At 53.6% G+C, this 18,208-nt stretch overlaps 1 protein-coding gene and 1 long non-coding RNA gene across 7 annotated transcripts in view; one reads left to right on the top strand and one right to left on the bottom strand.

Annotated features, from left to right (window-relative positions):
• The window catches only part of LOC135190059 (uncharacterized), a 30,502-nt gene extending 14,418 nt beyond the window's left edge, over window positions 1-16,084 (top strand). The window contains exon 3 of the long non-coding RNA XR_010308416.1: window positions 15,822-16,084. This is a non-coding gene — a long non-coding RNA (uncharacterized LOC135190059). The remainder of the gene's footprint in view (window positions 1-15,821) is intronic.
• Window positions 1-18,208, bottom strand: part of FKBP15 (FKBP prolyl isomerase family member 15) — a 48,239-nt gene that overhangs the window by 27,510 nt on the left and 2,521 nt on the right. For 4 of the 6 annotated variants that reach the window (XM_064170952.1, XM_064170953.1, XM_064170956.1 and 1 more), the window contains exons 2-12: window positions 17,879-17,988; window positions 17,082-17,172; window positions 16,322-16,391; window positions 15,003-15,077; window positions 10,096-10,194; window positions 8,982-9,131; window positions 7,626-7,694; window positions 5,602-5,745; window positions 4,513-4,658; window positions 2,704-2,752; window positions 635-754 (exon numbers count right to left, since the gene is read on the bottom strand). In XM_064170952.1, coding sequence (XP_064027022.1) covers window positions 635-754; window positions 2,704-2,752; window positions 4,513-4,658; window positions 5,602-5,745; window positions 7,626-7,694; window positions 8,982-9,131; window positions 10,096-10,194; window positions 15,003-15,077; window positions 16,322-16,391; window positions 17,082-17,172; window positions 17,879-17,988 — 1,123 coding nt within the window. The remainder of the gene's footprint in view (window positions 1-634; window positions 755-2,703; window positions 2,753-4,512; window positions 4,659-5,601; window positions 5,746-7,625; window positions 7,695-8,981; window positions 9,132-10,095; window positions 10,195-15,002; window positions 15,078-16,321; window positions 16,392-17,081; window positions 17,173-17,878; window positions 17,989-18,208) is intronic. The other 2 variants (XM_064170955.1, XM_064170957.1) reach the window with 1 other exon arrangement.

Here is an 18,208-nt window from a genome sequence, read left to right as displayed (position 1 = left end):
GTCTCCAGAGAAGGAGACTCCACAACCTCTCTGGGCAGCCTGCTCCAGGCCTCCAGCACCCCCCACACCAAGGAAGTTTCTCCTCACGTTGAGGTGAAACTTGCTGGGTTCCAGTTTGTGTCCATCGCCCTTTGTCCTGTCACAGGACACCACTGAACAGAGCCTGGACCCTTCCTGGCACCCACCCCTCATATTTATAGGCATTGATCAGATCTCCTCTCGGCCTTCTCTGCTCCAGACTAAACAGCCTCAGGGCTCTTAACCTTTCCTCACCAGACAGATGTTCCAGTCCCTTCATCATCCTCTTAGCCCCTGCTGGACTCTCTTTAGTCTATATCCTTGTCCCACCTGAACTGGGGAGCTCAGAACTGGACACTATGCTCCAGCTGTGGTCTCACCAGGGCAGAGCAGAAGGGGAGGAACCTGCACTTTGCCCCCAAGATCACTTAAGTGTTATCCAATTAACCCAATCCAACTGGACAGGAACAGGAGAACAACAAACCCCTCCTGGCCCAGGAGCAGAGACTGCTTTCCCTGGAGGAAGGGAGACCTCCTGCTACAGGCTCTGCTTTAAGGAGTTCCCAGTGTAGAAAATGCACCCAAGGCAGCCACACTCCTGTGACTGGAGCCATACCTCTATTTCTGAGTCACTGGAGTCCAGCTGGCTGCCTGCAGTGCCAGCCAGGAAGGGCAGCATGGGCTGCCCCATCTTAGCCATCCGAGAAATCAGCTTCGCCTTCGCCACGTCTGGGTTCTGAAAGAAGAGTTTGCAGTTACTCTCCCTCTGCCCCCCAGCCCAGGCTCTGCAGACACCACAGACATCTCTCCCAGGCAGATTCTTCCTCTAATTCTGCTCCTTTCTATTTTTTAATGACTGTCTGAAAAGATGATTTTCAGGCACACATGGCAGCAGCATGGACTTGTAAATCTGTCTTGCTTCATATACTCTCCTCTGAGACACCACTGCTGGCCTGAGACAGGGAAGCTGCCTCTGCACAGAGCACAGCCACACTGCTGCCCTGAGACAGAGCAGCTGCCTCTGCACAGAGCACAGCCACACTGCTGCCCTGAGACAGAGCAGCTGCCTCTGCACAGAGCACAGCCACACTGCTGCCCTGAGACAGGAAAGCTGCCTCTGCACAGAGCACAGCCACACTGCTGCCCTGAGACAGGAAAGCTGCCTCTGCACAGAGCACAGCCACACTGCTGTCCTGAGACAGGGAAGCTGCCTCTGCACAGAGCACAGCCACACTGCTGCCCTGAGACAGGAAAGCTGCCTCTGCACAGAGCACAGCCACACTGCTGCCCTGAGACAGGAAAGCTGCCTCTGCACAGAGCACAGCCACACTGCTGCCCTGAGACAGAGCAGCTGCCTCTGCACAGAGCACAGCCACACAAAACCGTGTTGAAGGAGCTGCTGAGCAGCTTTGTCTGTCCTGAGCAACGTGCAAAAATGTCCTCATGTAGCTGTACAAACTTCTCCTGAATGTCCCTGCTTACATTTGTCTGCTTATCCAAGGGGACAAGCACAGATCCACAGACTGCATTGGGTTGGGAAAGACCCTCAAAGGACATCTTGTCCAACCCCCCTGCAGGCAGCAGGGACACCTCCAGCTAGAGCAGGCTGCCCAAGACTGAGCTAGACTGTCTCCAGGGATGGGGCTTCAGCCACCTCCCTGTGCCACCCTCCCCACGCTCACTGTGCACAACTTGCTCCTGATTCCAAACCTTACTCTGCCCTGCTCCAGTTCCAAACCACTGTCCTGCTCCTATCCCCACAAGGCCTTCTGAACAGTCCCTCCCCAGTCCTCCTGCAGGTCCTATGCAGATACTGAAATGCAGCTCTAAGGCCAAATCAGCTTTGTGAGTGTCCAGAAGATCAAGGTAACTTGGCATGTAAGGGCAGGAAACAGGACTGAAGTTCACAGCCTGGCTGTGATGGGTTGGGTGTTACCTGCCCTCCCCCACACTTAGGAAAATCACCCAGACTAGACTCAGCTGAGCTGGAAATTGAAGAATGAAGCTTTATATTCACAGCTTAGCACAAGAGACAAGCAGCTATTTACAGTGCCTGCAGCTAGAGACAGAAACAGACAAGTTGAAAAGTAACACAGACACACAACAGCCCTCCCAGAAGCGAGGAGGGGCTCTCAACCACCCTTCCACCTGCTCCCCACCCCTCTACCTTACCCCAGACTTTGCCTTACATGCAAGGTGAGTTTGGAGGATCAGCCAGGGGGGTTAGGAAGCAGGATTAGTTAGGCAGCAAGTTAGAGAGGGAAGTGCAGGCAGCCAGAGCCCAAGAGCACCTCTCTTATCTGTGCTCATGTTCTTGTTCGTATCCATCTCAGCAAGCCTAGGAGTGCAGCAGCCATCACCTTTGTTTCCTTCTCACAGCCTAGCATCTAATTCTGCTCACCACCATATCCCAGCTAGGCTCAAAGTGGCACACTGCCTTAGGTTGGAAGGGATCTCAAAGCTGCTCATGTCCTGCTAATCCCTTCAGAAAGAAGATCCTCACCAGCTGCCAGAAAGGTGAACATCTGTGCTGCTTTGAAGCCAAGTGGGATGTTTTAATGAGAGAAATGAGGTTATTGGCATCTTTCTTCCAGGCTGCTCACTTCTATCTGTGGCAATGCAGAAGTGAAACCAAGCAAACTTCCCTCCAAGTAGTGAAGAGGAAAAAAAGACAGCACCACTTACTGCTAGCTGCTCACTGATGGAGTTGGACTTGGCCCGCACCGCTGGCTCCCTGCAAAGCCAAGCAGACATTCACCACAAACACAGAAACTGACTTCACTTCTTGATGCTGTTCAACACACCTCCCCCTAGGGCAAGCCATGGCCTCAGATCAGAAGCTCATCTCTTCTAGCTTGACTTCTGGGCCATGGTCTAGATTTTGGAATGGTGGCCAAGAGAGCCAATGGCATCCTGGCCTGCATCAGGAGCAGTGTGGCCAGTAGGACAAGGGAGGTTATTCTGCCCCTGTACTCAGCACTGCTCAGGCCACACCTGGAGTGCTGTGTCCAGTTCTGGGCCCCTCAATTCAAGAAAGATGTTGAGGTGCTGGAACATGTCCAGAGAAGGGCAACAAAGCTGGGGAGGGGCCTGGAGCACAAATCCTATGAGGAGAGGCTGAGGGAGCTGGGCCTGTTTAGCCTGGAGAGAGAGGAGGCTCAGGGGTGATCTTATTACTGTCTACAACTACCTGAAGGGGCATTGTAGCCAGGTGGGGGGTGGCCTCTTCTCCCAGGTAACCAGCAATAGAACAAGGGGACACAGTCTCAAGTTGTGCCAGGGTAGGTCTAGGCTGGATGTTAGGAAGAAGTTCTTCACAGAGAGAGTGATTGGCATTGGAATGGGCTGCCCAGGGAGGTGGTGGAGGCACCGTGCCTGGGGGTCTTCAAGAAAAGCCTGGATGAGGCACTTAGTGCCATGGTCTGGTTGATTGGATAGGGCTGGGGGATAGGTTGGACTGGATGAGCTTGGAGCTCTCTTCCAACCTGCTTGATTCTATGATTCTATGATTCCGTGGCTGGGGAACGGCTGGTGACAGAAAGAGGATTGCTGCTGACTGCTGTAACCAACACAGGCTGCTGCAGCCAGCTTTAACCATGCCCAGTAACAGACTGCTCATGGCAACCAAAAGGGCACTTAGAGTTTAGCTGCCTAAAAAGGATGCCAGGCCTTTGCTTCATTTAATCACACAACAGTGGGGGTTGGAAGTGACCTCTGGAGAGCATCCAATCCAAGCCCCTGCTCAGGCAGGGCACCCACAGCAGCTTGCCCAGCAGCACAGTGTCCAGGTGGATTTGGAAGCTCTCCACAGGAGACTCCACTCTGGGCAGCCTGCTCCAGGCCTCCAGCACCCTCACACCAAACAATTTCTCCTCCTGCTCAGATGCAACCTCCTGGGTTCCAGTTTGTGCCCACTGCCCTTGTCCTGTCCCTGGGCACCACTGACAGGAGTCTGGCCCCAGCCTCTTGCCCCCCACAGGTCCTTTAGCTGTTGCTGAGCATTGCTCAGATCCCCTCTGGGGCTGCTCTTTTCGAGGCTCTCAGCCCCAGGGCTCTTAGCCTTTGCTCCTCAGAGCAGCTCCAGCCTCTCAGTACCTCTGTAGCCTCTGCTGGACTCTCTCCAGCAGTTCCCTGTCTCTCTCCCAGTCTTACTAAACAACTGACAATGTAAAAGTCATGACTCAAGGAAGCAGCCATGGCACAGCCCTGCCACCTGAGATGAGCAGCTGCTGTAGCAGCAGCCCTGAAGCATCCCTGTGCTGGCTCTCAGCAGTGCTGCAGGGGAATGAGCTCCATCACCTGTGCACATCTCCTTTTCTCTACCTCTGGAAGTCTATGTTCAAGCAGAAACCTTCCTGCAAGTCTTGCCAGCAAGTGCTCCTCTGCCACAGATGGCACTAAGGTGGCACAAAGAGGATTCAGTTGCCCAGGGATGTTCAAGGAGCTCTGTGCCACACAAGCACTGCCAACTTTTAATACAGGAGCTGTTCTTACCCAGGCTTAGGAGGTATGCTAGATGGAGGCAGCAACCCAGTGTCTGCAGAGAGGCCTTCTGAAGTGGGTACTGGAGAGGGTGCTGGAGAATCCCTCGAGCCAACACTCTGCCCATCCAGAGCAGAGCAGTCCTTCACCAGCTTCACCTGGAAAAGCAGGGAACAAAAAGGTCCTGGTCTGCTGGGTTCACAGATTCACAGAATGTGTTGGGTTGGAAGGGACCTTAAAGCTCAGCCAGTTCCAACCTCCTACCATGGGCAGGGACACCTCCCACCAGCACAGCTTGCTCAAGGCCTCCTCCAGCCTGGCCTTCAACACCTCCAAGGGGGAGGCATCCACAGCCTCCCTGGGCAGCCTGTGCCAGTCTCTCCCCAACCTCACTCTCAACAATTTCTTCCTCCTCTGCACTCTCACTCTCCCCTCTCCCAGCTCAAAGCTTCATCCAGCCTGGTCCCCTCTCCCAGCTTACTGTCCCTCATGCTGGCACTCGCAGCCCTTGTCCCTGCCCAGCTCTCCTGCAGCCCCCTTCAGGTACTGGAAGGCTGCTCTAAGGTCTCCCTGGAGCCTTCTTTTCCCCAGGCTAAAGAGCTCCAACTCTCTCCTCCAGGAAAGGAGCATCCACAGCTTCCTTAGGCAACCTATGCCAGAGTCTCCCCACCCCCACTGGAAAGAATTTCTTCCTAATCTCCAGTCTCAATCTGCCCTCCTCAACCTTTAGCGCTCCCAAAGAGTTGTCAGCAACCTGTCTCTTTCTGATGACCACTCCTTTGCCAGCACTTCAAGTGAAAGCACTCAACAGACTGAGAACTGGAGAAGCTGAGTCTCTGCATCCTCTCATTCCTCCCCAGGAGTGTTTTGGTTTCCCAAGTGACTCATGAACAAGACAATGCAAAGCTCCCAAGTCAGTTCAAACAGTCACGTCTCAGCAAACAGCCCGCAGGGGTTTTGACTCTTTCAAGGTACTCATCTTCCCGAGGCACTTGGTGTCTAACAGTCCCTGAGCCGAAGCTCCCACACCAAGAGCTGGTTTTGGCCTCGCAGACAGACGCTGCCACCCCTGCAGCCACAAGCCTGGCAGCAGACACTCACCCGTCGAACCTCCACCTCAAACACCAGAGTGGAGTCTGGAGGGACACGGCCAGGCACTCCCTGAGCCCCATAGGCCCACGCTGGAGGGATGATGAGATACCTTCTTCCTCCTTTCTTCATCCCCATCATTCCTTCTTCCCAGCCCTTTGGTGTTCAGAGAGACAAGAGAAGAGAGCAGTTTGCTCAGTGACATTGGAGCTTCTTTCATGACACTACTTGAGACAGCTTCAAGGACTCCTCACAGAAGATTCCACAACACAAAGAGAGATTTTTGTCAATTCCTTCTTATTTCCAGCCTGGAGCACCAAACCTTTGACTTGCAATGATTCCTCATGGCCTCTAATAGCAAAATTAACTTAAGCTTAAGATGAAGCCCCCAGAGAATCATACATGGAGAGGCTGAGAGAGTTGGGGCAGCCTGGAGAAGAGAAGGCTTCCAGGAGACCTTGGAGTGGCCTTCCAGGATCTGAAGGGGGCTGCAGGAGGGCTGGGGAGAGACTATTGACAAGGTCTGGGAATGAGAGGAGGAGGAATGGGTTTGTGCTGGAAGAGGGGAGATTGAAACTGGATGTGAGGAAGAAGTTGTTTGCAGTGAGGGTGGTGAGAGACTGGCACAGGTTGAGGGTGGTGAGACACTGGCACAGGTTTCCCAGGGAGGTGTTCAGGACCAGGTTGGATGAGGCCTTGAGTGACCTGTTCTAGTGGGAGGTGTCCCTGCCTATGGCAGGGAGTTCAAACTGGCTGAGCTTTGAGGTCCCTTCCAACCCAAACCATTCTGTGATTCTATGATACAAGTTGGAGAAGATCTCTAAGATCTTCAGGTCCAACCTTCTACCCAACATCTCCAGGACCATTAGATGATGTCCCCACGTGCCACATCTACTTATTTTTTAACACCTCCAAGCATGGGGACTCCACCACCTCCCTGGGCAGCCTGTTCCTGACCCTGATTATTCTTGCAGCAAAGAAATTTTGCCTCATCTCCAACCTGTCCCTCCCCTGGCACAATTTCAGGTAATTTCCTTTTCTTCTATTGCCTGATACTAGGGACAAGAGCCCAACCCCCCACCTCACTGCAGCCTCCTTTCAGGGAGCTGTTGTGAGCAATGAGGTCTCCCTTCAGAGAGCTGTCATAGTATCAGAGAATCAGCAGGTTGGAAGAGAGCTCCAAGCTCAGCCAGCCCAACCTAGCACCCAGTCCTGCCCAACCAACCAGACCATGGCACTAAGTGCCCCAGCCAGGCTTGGCTGCAACACCTCCAGCCACAGCGACTCCACCACCTCCCTGGGCAGCCCATTCCAATGCCAATCACTCTCTCTGACAACAACTTCCTAACAACAGCCAGCCTAGACCTGCCCTGGCACAGCTTCAGGCTGTGTCCCCTTCTTCTGTCCCTGGCTGCCTGGCAGCAGAGCCCAACCCCACCTGGCTACAGCCTCCCTGCAGGCAGCTGCAGGCAGCAATGAGCTCTGCCCTGAGCCTCCTCTGCTGCAGGCTGCACCCCCCCAGCTCCCTCAGCCTCTCCTCACAGGGCTCTGCTCCAGGCCCCTCCCCAGCCTTGCTGCCCTTCTCCAAACACCTTCCAGCACCTCAACAGCTCTCTTGAATTCAGAAGCCCAGAACTGGACTCAGCACTCCAGGGGTGGCCTGAGCAGTGCTGAGCACAGGGGCACAAGAACCTCCCTTGTCCTGCTGCCCACACTGCTCCTGAGCCAGCCCAGGATGCCATTGGCTCTGCTGCCCACCTGGGCACTCTGCTGTGATGAGCAGTGAGGTCTCTCCTCAGAGAGGAAAAAGAGAAGCCAACAACCAGCTCTTGAAAGAGGAAGCCTCAGTTTTACCCAAGTGGACAACTAACAGTGCACAGGGCTGCTAGTGCAGATGAAGTTTGAGTCAGTCTCTGTCACACTGCTCCCTAGCAAATGAAACAAACACTTTTCCAAAGAGGAATGCTGACCAAGACCTTCTGAAACTCAATGCTCTGAGACTTCCAACAATGATAATCAAGTGGCAGAAGTTCTACCTTGATGACCTTGCCAGATCCCAGCTTCAGGCGCAGCAGCTTGTCCTTGTTAAGGTTGGAGTCAAACACCTGGAGAGTTAAAGAGGAAAAAGAGCACAAATTACCTGCATCTTCCAACTGCTTCACCACTCTGCATTCCACAAGCTCCTACAATCCCTTACATCCTAGTTCTCATTCTGCTGCTTCCAAAGTTAACCCTCAAGGGAAGGCAGAGCGTGGACACAGCTTCCAGTGCACTGCACAACACAGGGTCTTGAAATCACAGATGGAGACTGAGGCCTTAGAACTGTTCTGACTTTGAGGATCAAGACAGGGCCTGCAAGAAAGCTGGAGAGCAGCCTTCCAGTACCTGCAAGGGACTACAGGAGAGCTGGGGAGGGACCTCTTACAAAGGCCTGCAGTGGCAGGCCCAGGGGTAAAGGTTTGCATGAGAGCAGAGCAGATTGAGACTGGATGTGAGGAACAAATTCTGCACCAGGAGGCTGCTGGAACACTCTACCAGGTTGCCCAGGGAGGCAGTTGAGGCTCTGGGCATCCTGATCTAGTGGAGGATGTCCCTGCTGACTGCAGAAGGCTTGGACTGGATGAGCTTTGGAAGTCCCTTCCAACCCAACCCATTCTGTGACTCTATGAGAGGTTTAGGGCCAGTGAAACACTGCACCCTGGGCTTTTAGCAAGCAGCAAACAACTGCCTGTAGGCTTTGGACTTTAAAACACATGGAGCTGAACAAATCCTCCAGGAGCTTAGAAGTGAGCTCTGCTATATACCTTTGGTACCCAGAGAGAAGCATGCCAGGCAGACCAGGAAACCCAAAAACCTCTGCTAGAGGTGAAAAAACAAAGCCCTTTTTTAGGTCAGCAAGATTCACCTGCAGATGGATGCAAATGCAAAGGCCTTTGGCATGAATCTCACCAACAGTAAAACAAGGAGCAGGGTTTGAAGGCAAAGCTTTGAAACAGCAAAGAGTTTATCTGCTTATTAGCCAAGTGGACTGGACAGAGGTGTGGAGGCTACCAGAGCAACCTCATCAACACCTGGAGATGTGCTTTGTGTCAGCCAAGGCCCTTCTTATCCCTTCCTCAAAGGAGCAGAGCCATGTCCAATGTCCCTCCTCACCATCTTCACTAGCATTCATGTGTGAGTGTCTCTGAAAGCTCACAGCAGTTCACTCAGCTCCTTCTGAACACTACTGGCATCCCTCATGCCTGCAATGCCAACCTTCACCACCAGCACCGCCACTGGGATCCTGAAGGTCTGCTCCAGCCCAAAGGGGCCTCTGTGATGCTATGCTAGACGTAGCAGGTTCCTGCCAGAGCCTGTCACACTCACTTGGTATGAAGCAGAAACATCTTTACCTGTCCAAGGCCATTGTTCTGGAACAGCCAACCTGTGTAGGCAACCTCCAGAGAGTCTCCTCCTTCTGCTGCCTGCCCTTCTCCCAGCAGGAGATCCTGGCAGAGGACAGAGTCCAGCACGGGGCAGCTGTTGCACTTGGCAATGCACACCTGCAGGAGGGGAGCCCAGGGGGGGTCTGGTCAGCAGAGCAGAGCAGAGCAGCAAGGTCTACTGTGATGGTAGAGCTGATGCTTCTCTTCCTGTGCTATCAAGCCCAGGTCATTGCTGTGCCTATGAGGTGCTCCACGTTCATGGTGCTGGATTCTGCTGCTCCAGAGAACCCCTGGGCTTGCAGCACTTGAGGCTGTTGATCAGAAGTCCCAGCAGAAGTAACTGAGTTTGCTCATGGGAAGTGATTCTGCCTCTCTGCTCTGCTCAGACCTCACCTGCAGCACTGCCTCCAGTTCTGGGCCCCTCAGCACAATAAGGACATGGAGGTGTTGGAGAAGGTCCAGAGGAGGCCACCAAGATGCTCAGAGGGCTGGAGGAGCTCCCCTGTGGGGACAGGCTGGGAGAGGTGGGGCTGTGCAGCCTGCAGAAGAGAAGGCTGCAGAGAGAACTCAGAGCAGCTTCCAGTGCCTGAAGGGGCTGCAGCAGAGCTGGGGAGGGACTGTGGAGAAGGGCTGGGAGTGGCAGGCTGAGGGACAATGGCTTTGAGCTGGGAGAGGGGAGAGTGAGAGTGGAGAGGAGGAAGAAATTGTTGAGAGTGAGGGTGGAGAGAGACTGGAACAGGCTGCCCAAGGAGGCTGTGGCTGCTCCCTGCCTGGAGGTGCTTAAGGCCAGGTTGGATGAGGCCTTGAGCAACCTGGGCTAGGGGAGCATGTCCCTGCCCATGGCAAGAGGTTGGCACTGGATGATCCTGAAGGTCCCTTCCAACCCAAACCATTCTAATGATCCAACTCAGCCAGGCCCATCACAGATCTGCCTCAGATACAGTCGTGCAAATTCCCAAAGCTGAACTTCAGTGAAGTCCAACTGACTAAGAAGCTTTCAGCAAGGTGCCCTCAGACACACATCTTGCTGTGCCTGTGTACCAACCAAGCCAATAAGCTGCCCCTCAAACACAGTAGTTACCTGCTTGCTGAAGTCCATTGCTGCCTTTTCTGACTCAAACATGATGGACCAGTTTTGTCTCTGATCATCATAGAAGGTGCTGTAATTGTTGGGTTGAACCTGTGGGAAAAGAAATTCACTCCTGGGTTAGACAGCAAAAGATGCAATCAACTGAGATCAAAATTCACATTCCAAAGAAGAATCCTGCTGGATCAACAACCCACTTTAGTGCAAGCAGAAACCAGATTTATATGCTTGTTAGCATGGAGGAGTTTTGGTAGCTCACACATGTGAGCAAACATGAAGGTCTTCACTGAGCTCACAGCTTTCAGGAGCTTCTTTGAAGCCAGATGGAGAGCTGAGCACAGAGACCTGGGCAGACTGAGAGCTGGGCACAGAGACCTGGGCAGACTGAGAGCTGGGCACAGAGGAACCAGATGAGGTTCAACAAGGCCAAGTGCAGAGTCCTGCACCTGGGGGAGAATAATAAACTGCAGCAGGACAGGCTGGGAGGTGACTGCTGGAGAGCAGCCCTGGGGAGAGGGCCCTGAGGGTGCTGGTGGCTAACAAGTTCCCCATGGCACAGCAATGTGCCCTGGTGGCCAAGAAGGCCATTGGGAGCCTGGGGTGTGTTAGGAGGATGTGCCCAGATCAAGGGAGGTTCTCCTGCCCCTCTGCTCTGCCCTGCTGAGACCTCATCTTGAGTACTGTGTTCAGTTTTGGGCTCCCCAGTTGCAGAGGGACAGGGATCTGCTGGAGAGGGTCCAGCAGAGGGCTAGGAGGATGATGAGGGGACTGGAGGGCATGGCTGATGAGGAGAGACTGAGGGCCCTGGGGCTGCTTAGTCTGGAGAAGGGAAGACTGAGAGGGATTGGATAAATGTTTATAACTCTCTGAGGGCTGCCAGGAGGGTGGGGACAGGCTCTGCTCACTGCTGCCTGGGACAGGACAAGCAGCAATGGATGGAAGCTGCAGCACAGCAGGTTCCAGCTCAACACAAGGGGGAACTTCTTGCCTGGAAGGGTCCCAGAGCCTGGCACAGGCTGCCCAGAGAGGTTGTGGAGTCTCCTTGTGTGGAGCCTTTCCAGGCCTGTCTGGATGTGTTCCTGTGTGATCTGTGTTAGATAGGATTGTCCTGCTCTGGCAGGGGGTTGGACTGGATGAGCTCTTTGGGTCCCTTCCAACCCCTCACATCCTGTGAGCCTGGGATCCAGATTCTCTAATATTTACTTCACTTAGAATCATAGAATGACTCAGGGTTGGAAGGGACCACGAGGATCATCCAGTTCCAATACCTCTGCCATAAGCAGGGACACCTCCCACCCACTACAGCTTGCTCAAGGCCTCATCCAACCTGGTTCTGAACACCTTCAGGGAGGTTGTGGAGCACAGAAGCACCCAATGTGATCTTTGATCACATTGGGTGCTTCTGTGCTCCACAACCTCCCTGGGAAACCTGTGCCAGTGTCTCAGCACCCTCAACCTGTGCCAGTGTCTCACCACCCTCACCAATTTCTTCCTCATCTCCCCTCTTCCAGCTCCAATCCATTGCCCCTCATCCTGGCACTACACACCTTTGTCTACAGTCCCTCCCCAGCTGCCATCCTGGTCAGCATTTTGGACTGAGAAAAAAAACAACAACTCCTATTTCAGAGTAAAATTTGTACCAAGAACTCTTCTGTCACCTGATGAGAAGCAGCAAATCAACACAGCACTTTCCTGTAAGACTGACAGAAAACAGAACTTCCTGAGAGAGCTTTTTTTTAAAGCCTTCCAATGCTCCAAATTCTTCTTATCAGCAGGAAAATGCTGAGTGGAAGATTTCTGAGGGAAAACATTTCCTTGCTGGCATTTCTACACTTTGGCCACAACAACCCCAAGCAGCACTACAGGCTGGGGCCAGAGTGGCTGAGAGCAGCCAGGCAGAGAGGGAGCTGGGGGTGCTGGGAGAGAGGAGCTGCAGAGGAGGCAGCAGTGCCCAGGTGGGCAGCAGAGCCAATGGCATCCTGGGCTGGCTCAGGAGCAGTGTGGGCAGCAGGACAAGGGAGGTTCTTGTGCCCCTGTGCTCAGCACTTCTCAGGCCACCCCTGAAGTGCTGTGTCCAGTTCTGGGCTCCTCCACTGCAGAGAGCTGTTGAGGTGCTGGAAGGTGTTTGGAGAAGGGCAGCAAGGCTGGGGAGGGGCCTGGAGCAGAGCCCTGTGAGGAGGGGCTGAGGGAGCTGGGGGGGTGCAGCCTGCAGCAGAGGAGGCTCAGGGCAGAGCTCATTGCTGCCTGCAGCTGCCTGCAGGGAGGCTGTAGCCAGGTGGGGTTGGGCTCTGCTGCCAGGCAACCAGGGCCAGAAGAAGGGGACACAGCCTCAAGCTGTGCCAGGGCAGGTTGAGGCTGGATGTGAGGAGGAAGTTGTTGTGAGAGAGAGTGATTGGCATTGGAATGGGCTGCCCAGGGAGGTGGTGGAGTCTCTGTGGCTGGAAGTGTTGCAGCCAAGCCTGGCTGGGGCACTTAGTGCCATGGTGTGGTTGGTTGGGCAGGGCTGGGTGCTAGGTTGTGCTGGCTGAGCTTGGAGCTCTCTTCCAGCCTGTCTGAGTCTATGATTCCCTTCTGCTCGCTGGGTTCTCACTTCTCAGTCACTTAGCTACAAATCAGTGGCAAAGGGAATTTTGTCCTGTTTTATTCATTGTGGGACTACAAAACTCAGAGGGTCATAGAATGATAGGGATTGGAAGGGACCCAAGGAGATCATCAGGTCTGACCCCCCTGCCAGCGCAGAACAATAGAATCCAGCTCAGGGCACACAGGAACACATCCAGACAGGCCTGGAAAGGCTCCAGAGAAAGAGACTCCACAACCTCTCTGGGAAACCTCTGCCAGTGTCCCACCACCCTCAGTGTAAAGAGCCCTTTCCTAACATCCAGTTTCAGTCTCCCCTCTGCCACTTCAAACCCATTCCTCCTCCTCCTCTCATTCCCAGACCTTGTCAATAGTCCCTCCCCAGCCCTCCTGCAGCCTCCTTCACATCCTGCAAGGCCACTCCAAGGTCTCCTCCAAGCCTTCCCTTCTCCAGGCTGCAGAGCCCCAACTCTCTCAGCCTGTGCTCACAGCAGAGCTGCTGCAGCCCTCAGCATCTTGGTGGCCTCCTCTGGACTGGCTCCAACACTTCCATGTCCCTCTTGTGCTGGGGGCTCCAGAACTGCACCCAGGACTGCAGGTGGGGTCTGAGGAGAGCAGAGCCAAGGGGCAGAATCCCCTCCCTTGCCCTGTGCCCACACTGCTCTGGCTGCAGCCCAGCACAGGGTTGTGTCTGGGCTGCACTCACCCTGCAGGCTCCTGTGGAGCTTTGCATCAGCCCAGACCCCCAGGGCCTGTTCCTCAGGGCTGCTCTCAGCCATTCCCCACCCAGCTTGGAGCTGAGCTTGGGATTGCACCCACCTAGCTGCAGGAGCTCACACTTGGCCTTGTTGAATGCCATGGGCACAGCTCTGCAGCCTGTGCAGGTCCCTCTGGATGGATCCCTGCCCTCCAGCAAGTCACCTGTGCCACACAGCTTGGTGCCATCTGCGACCTGCTGAGGTGCCCTGATTGCTCTGTGCATGTCCCTGACAGAGATGCTAAGCAGAACTGGTGCCAGCACTGACCCCTGAGGGAGCCACTTGGCACTGGTCTGCAGGTGGGCACTGTGCCCTTGATCACCACTCTCTGCCTGCCACCATCCAGCCCATTCCTCACCCAGCAGGTCTGGGTTTTTCCAGCTTGGACTTGCCACCTGGCCTGAGCAGCCCCCAGATGGGTATTCAGTGTATGGACAGGTAAATGATGTGGGGAGGGCAGAGGCCCTCCCTGGTGCTGTCAGACCCCTGCAAATGCATGGCAAAACACAGGAAGATTCCCTGGGGAGCTGCACCTGGACACTGATCTAAGACTGGGACTAAAAGCTGTATAAGAAGACCTAAGCAATGCCTGCTAAGAACAACTGCCACAGAACAGCTCCAGAAGAACTCCTGACAAACTCCAGAGCATCCCTGGGCCACACACAGGCTGAGAAGGATTTGGATGCTGAAAACTCCATCTCTCTCTTCCCCCCCATCTCTGGCTGATGGTAATATAATCCCTGCTCTCCTCCTCTCCTCTCTGGTGTTCCCTCTCTGTCTCTCTCTCCCTCTGTTTTGTTTAACTTTCTGTCCTTTCATAAATATTTTCTGGTGCTCTCTGGTCTTGCTTGCACTTTAATTTCACAACATGGAAATCTGCAAGAACAGATCTTGCTCCTCTGGACAGAGAAATGCTCATCTCTGCCCTCCAGACCATGACACCATGGCCCTCAGCACCACAGCTCTGCCTCTTCTTAAACACCTCCAGGGATGGGGATTCAACCTCCTCCCTGAAGTGGCTGAAGCCTTTAAGAATCCTTTCAGTGAAGAAGTTTCTTCTAATATCCAACCTAAACCTCCCCCTGGGGCAACCTGAGGCCATTTCCTCTCATCCTACCACTTGTTCACTGGGAGGAGGACAACTCCCACCTGGCTCCAGCCTTCCTTCAGGGAGCTGTAAAGAGCAATGAGGTCTCCCCTCAGCCTCCTCTTTTCCAGACTAAACATCCTCAGATCCCTCAGCTGCTCCTCCCCATCCCTGTACTCCAGGCCCTTCACCAGCTTTGCTGCCCTTCTCTGGACCTGCTCCAGCTCCTCAATGCCTTCCATGCAGTGAGGGCCTGCTGAAATGCTCTGCAGGAGGCAGATTGAAGCCTTTTGTGCAACACACCTTAGGAGGACAGCAGAATCTTGCTCCCAGCCACTGCGACACCTCTCAGGGTGTCAGTCAGGTGTTTGATCTCACAGGTTACAAACCAGGACTTCAAAAGGCACTTCAAAGTCAACTGCAGTTTGCTGCCAGCAGCACAGATCACTGAGCACTTTCCCCCTCCAGAGTCTCACCGTGAGAACGAAGCCTGGGTGGATCCTCGCAGCGGCGATCTGCTGCTGCTGACTGATGTAAAGGAGGATCCTGTACTGGATTCCCAGCAGGAGGTGGCCAGGGAGAGAGAACAAAACAAAACAAAAAAATGCAGAAATTGAAAACATCTTCAACCCTAATGAGCTTTGTCAACTTCTGAGCCTAAGGCTATGGTTATTTATCTGTCAAACACACCTCCGAGCAGCACTTGTCCCAGTAAAAACACTGAGCACAACTCTGCAGCACCTCTTAATCCTCCTGGAACACATGCAGGCTTGGTTTAGCTGCAGGAATCAAGCAAGTCAGACCAATTCCCTTGGCATAAGCAAGAGGAATTAATCAATCCCACTTTTACTTTGCAGTCACTGTGCAAAAAGATGATGCCCTGACCCTTCAGTAGGTGAAACTCGAGGCACGCAGGATAAAGAGTGTCCCAGCCTGAGTTACTGTCAGCTGTGGGGTGCTTTACTGTAAGCAAGCTGTGGGGTGCTTGCCAGGCACCAAATGTACACACAAAAGACTCTGTGGCCATGTTGGGCTCTACCAGACATGACCTGCTAAGGAAAAGTGTTTCCCTTTGGGCAGCTCTCCTCCACGCTGCTGGGGGTGAGCTGGGAGGAACCCACTGAGCCTTCCCAGCAGCGTGGGCTGCAACGAGGCAAAGGCAGCTGAGAAAAGCTGTGAGTTTCCTGCTGCCAGCCCTGCCCTCCCAGTTCCCCACCCAAGGCCATTTCTCACATCAGCAACTCAAGAATTAGTTCACTGTGCTACTATTTTTGCTGTTGTTGTTCTTCTCAAAGCAGAAGCAGCTTAGTGAGCCAATGTGAAGTAGGAACTGGAGGCTATGAAATGCCATGAACACCAAAACTGAGGAGAGATCAGAGCATTCCAGGTGTCTTCAACACACCCACTCACTGGGCACCTCAGCCACGTGGAGTCCTTGGGAATGAGAGGTATTTTTGATAGCAAAATGACAAAATTTAAGCAAATCCTCTCTGCACTATTGGCCCAAATCCTGCTTTTTATTGACCTCTGCTCTGGTTGTCAAGGACATTCTGAATATCTCCCAGAAACATCAGAAGAGTTCAGTGCCTGAACCACTGCAAAACACCTCAGGCACAGAAAGAAAGAGGTCAGCAAGGTCACTATTTGGCTGAGCCACAGGCAAACCCAGGAGGGCAGAGGGTAACTGAGACCTCCAGCAGCACAGGCAAAGCCACTCCAGTGAGCCCAGGGGGATGCTGCCTCACACCAGCGTCCTCTCAGCACCAAAGCTTTACAGAAGTGAAGTGTTTCTCACCTCTTTAGTTGCATGGTTCCCCACTACAGCTGCTCCATATTTGCCTTGCTTCAAGTACTGCCCATTTGTACTGGAAGACAAGGGAGAGATTCAGCTGCAGAACAGGCCTTGCCTTGTGTTTCTCTCTCCTGCTGCTGACCTGCTCTTCTGTAGAGTTCAGGTCCATCTCCTCACACTCAGCATCTTCAGTAGCCTTCCTGAGCCTAGAGATAGCACAGTTCCCTTGCTGCCCACAGGTCAGAGGCAAATGTGATGGAGTTTGAGTTGAAAACTGCTCTGTTCACAGATCCAGGGCCATTGAGCTTTTACAGAATGGCAGTGTCAAACAGAGGGAGGATTTACTGCTGCCCCCCCATGCTCATGCCTCAGATCTCCATGAGGGAACCTGTGAGATACAAGCATCTGGCAGAGCAGGTCTGGACACAGTGCAAACACCGAGCCAGGACCTCAGGATGTAGTTCTCTGTAACAGCCAAACTCAGAACTTGCTCTTTATGTGCCAGCTGCCTAACTCAGAAAGGCAGCAGAGTAACTCAAACTTATTCTGAGCACCTGGAGCACCTCCAGCACACAGACACCTGTCTGCAGACCACAGGTTGGACTAGAAGACCCTTGGGGTGCCTTCCAACCTGACATTCTGTGGTTCTATCTACAAGTAATGATCTCTTCTCACTCATCCAAAGATCTTCCCTTTGTGATAAGCTCCTCAGCTGTCAGACACAGGCTGTGGCAGGCCATGAGGAAGCCACCGTGGCACTTACTAGCGGTAAGCATGAACGGCTGTGGCCACGAACACCGACGGTGCCCCCAAAGCTGCTGGGGCCACAGGAGCCTTCTGGGCTGCAGGACCTGCTGGAAAATGAGAAGCAGGAATAGCTGTCAGTGACACACGTGCTGACTAAGGACAATGCCACAACACATCCCTTCCCCCGAGGGGAAAAAACTACAGTGCCTGAAAGAAAGCTGGGGAGGGACTTGTGACAAGGGTTGGGAGTGCCAGGACAAGGGACAATGGCTTTGAGGTGGGAGAGGGGAGAGTGAGAGGGGAGATGAGGGAGAAAGTGTTGAGAGAGAGGGTGGGGGAGACACTGGCACAGGTTTCCCAGGGAGGTTGTGGAGCACAGAAGCACCCAACGTGATCTTTGATCACATTGGGTGCTTCTGTGCTCCACAACCTCCCTGCAGGTGTTCAGGGCTAGGCTGGATGAGGCCTTGAGTAAGCTGTGGGAGATGTCCCTGCCCAACTGGCTGATCTTTAAGGTCCCTTCCAACCCAACCCACTCAGTGACTCCCTGAGTAAGATTAAAACACAAAGAGTGATGTTCCAAAGACCTTTCCAACAACCAGGTGTAGGGAGGGGAGCAGAGGAAGAGAACATTTAAGTGATTTATTTCATGGAGTGGTCTGGGTTAGAAGGGACCTCTCCAAAGGTCATCAACACCCTGCAGTGAGCAAGGACATCCTCCACTGGTGCTCTTAAAAGGCCTCATTCTCCCAGCAAGACACTCACTAAGTGGTTTCCCCCCCCCAGTTACTGATCTCAAGCCCAGTTACTTACCAGCTGCAGGCTGACCCTTCTTGGGCTGCTTTGGTGCAGTGTACTGGAAGAATTCATTCCCATGGCTTGAGACTGTTTGATCCAGCCCAAAGAGAGAGGCCAGTCTTGCACTAGAAACAGAAAGAAACTGCTCTAGCTTGTTTAAGAGGAGCTTTAGAGATAACAAATACCACACATGGTATCAAAGTGGTCAGCATCACTTCAGAAATAAACAAAGGGATGCACACTCTGGGGGTGTTCAGTGTGGGAGGAGGCTGAGGGGAGACCTCATTGCTCTCCACAGCTCCCTGACAGCAGGCTGCAAAGAGGTGGGGGCTGGGCTCTGCTCTC

This window comes from Pogoniulus pusillus, chromosome 35, assembly GCF_015220805.1.
Source record: "Pogoniulus pusillus isolate bPogPus1 chromosome 35, bPogPus1.pri, whole genome shotgun sequence".
In the NCBI taxonomy this organism is placed as follows: Eukaryota; Metazoa; Chordata; class Aves; order Piciformes; family Lybiidae; genus Pogoniulus; species Pogoniulus pusillus.
This window is presented reverse-complemented; position numbering and strand designations above follow the sequence as displayed.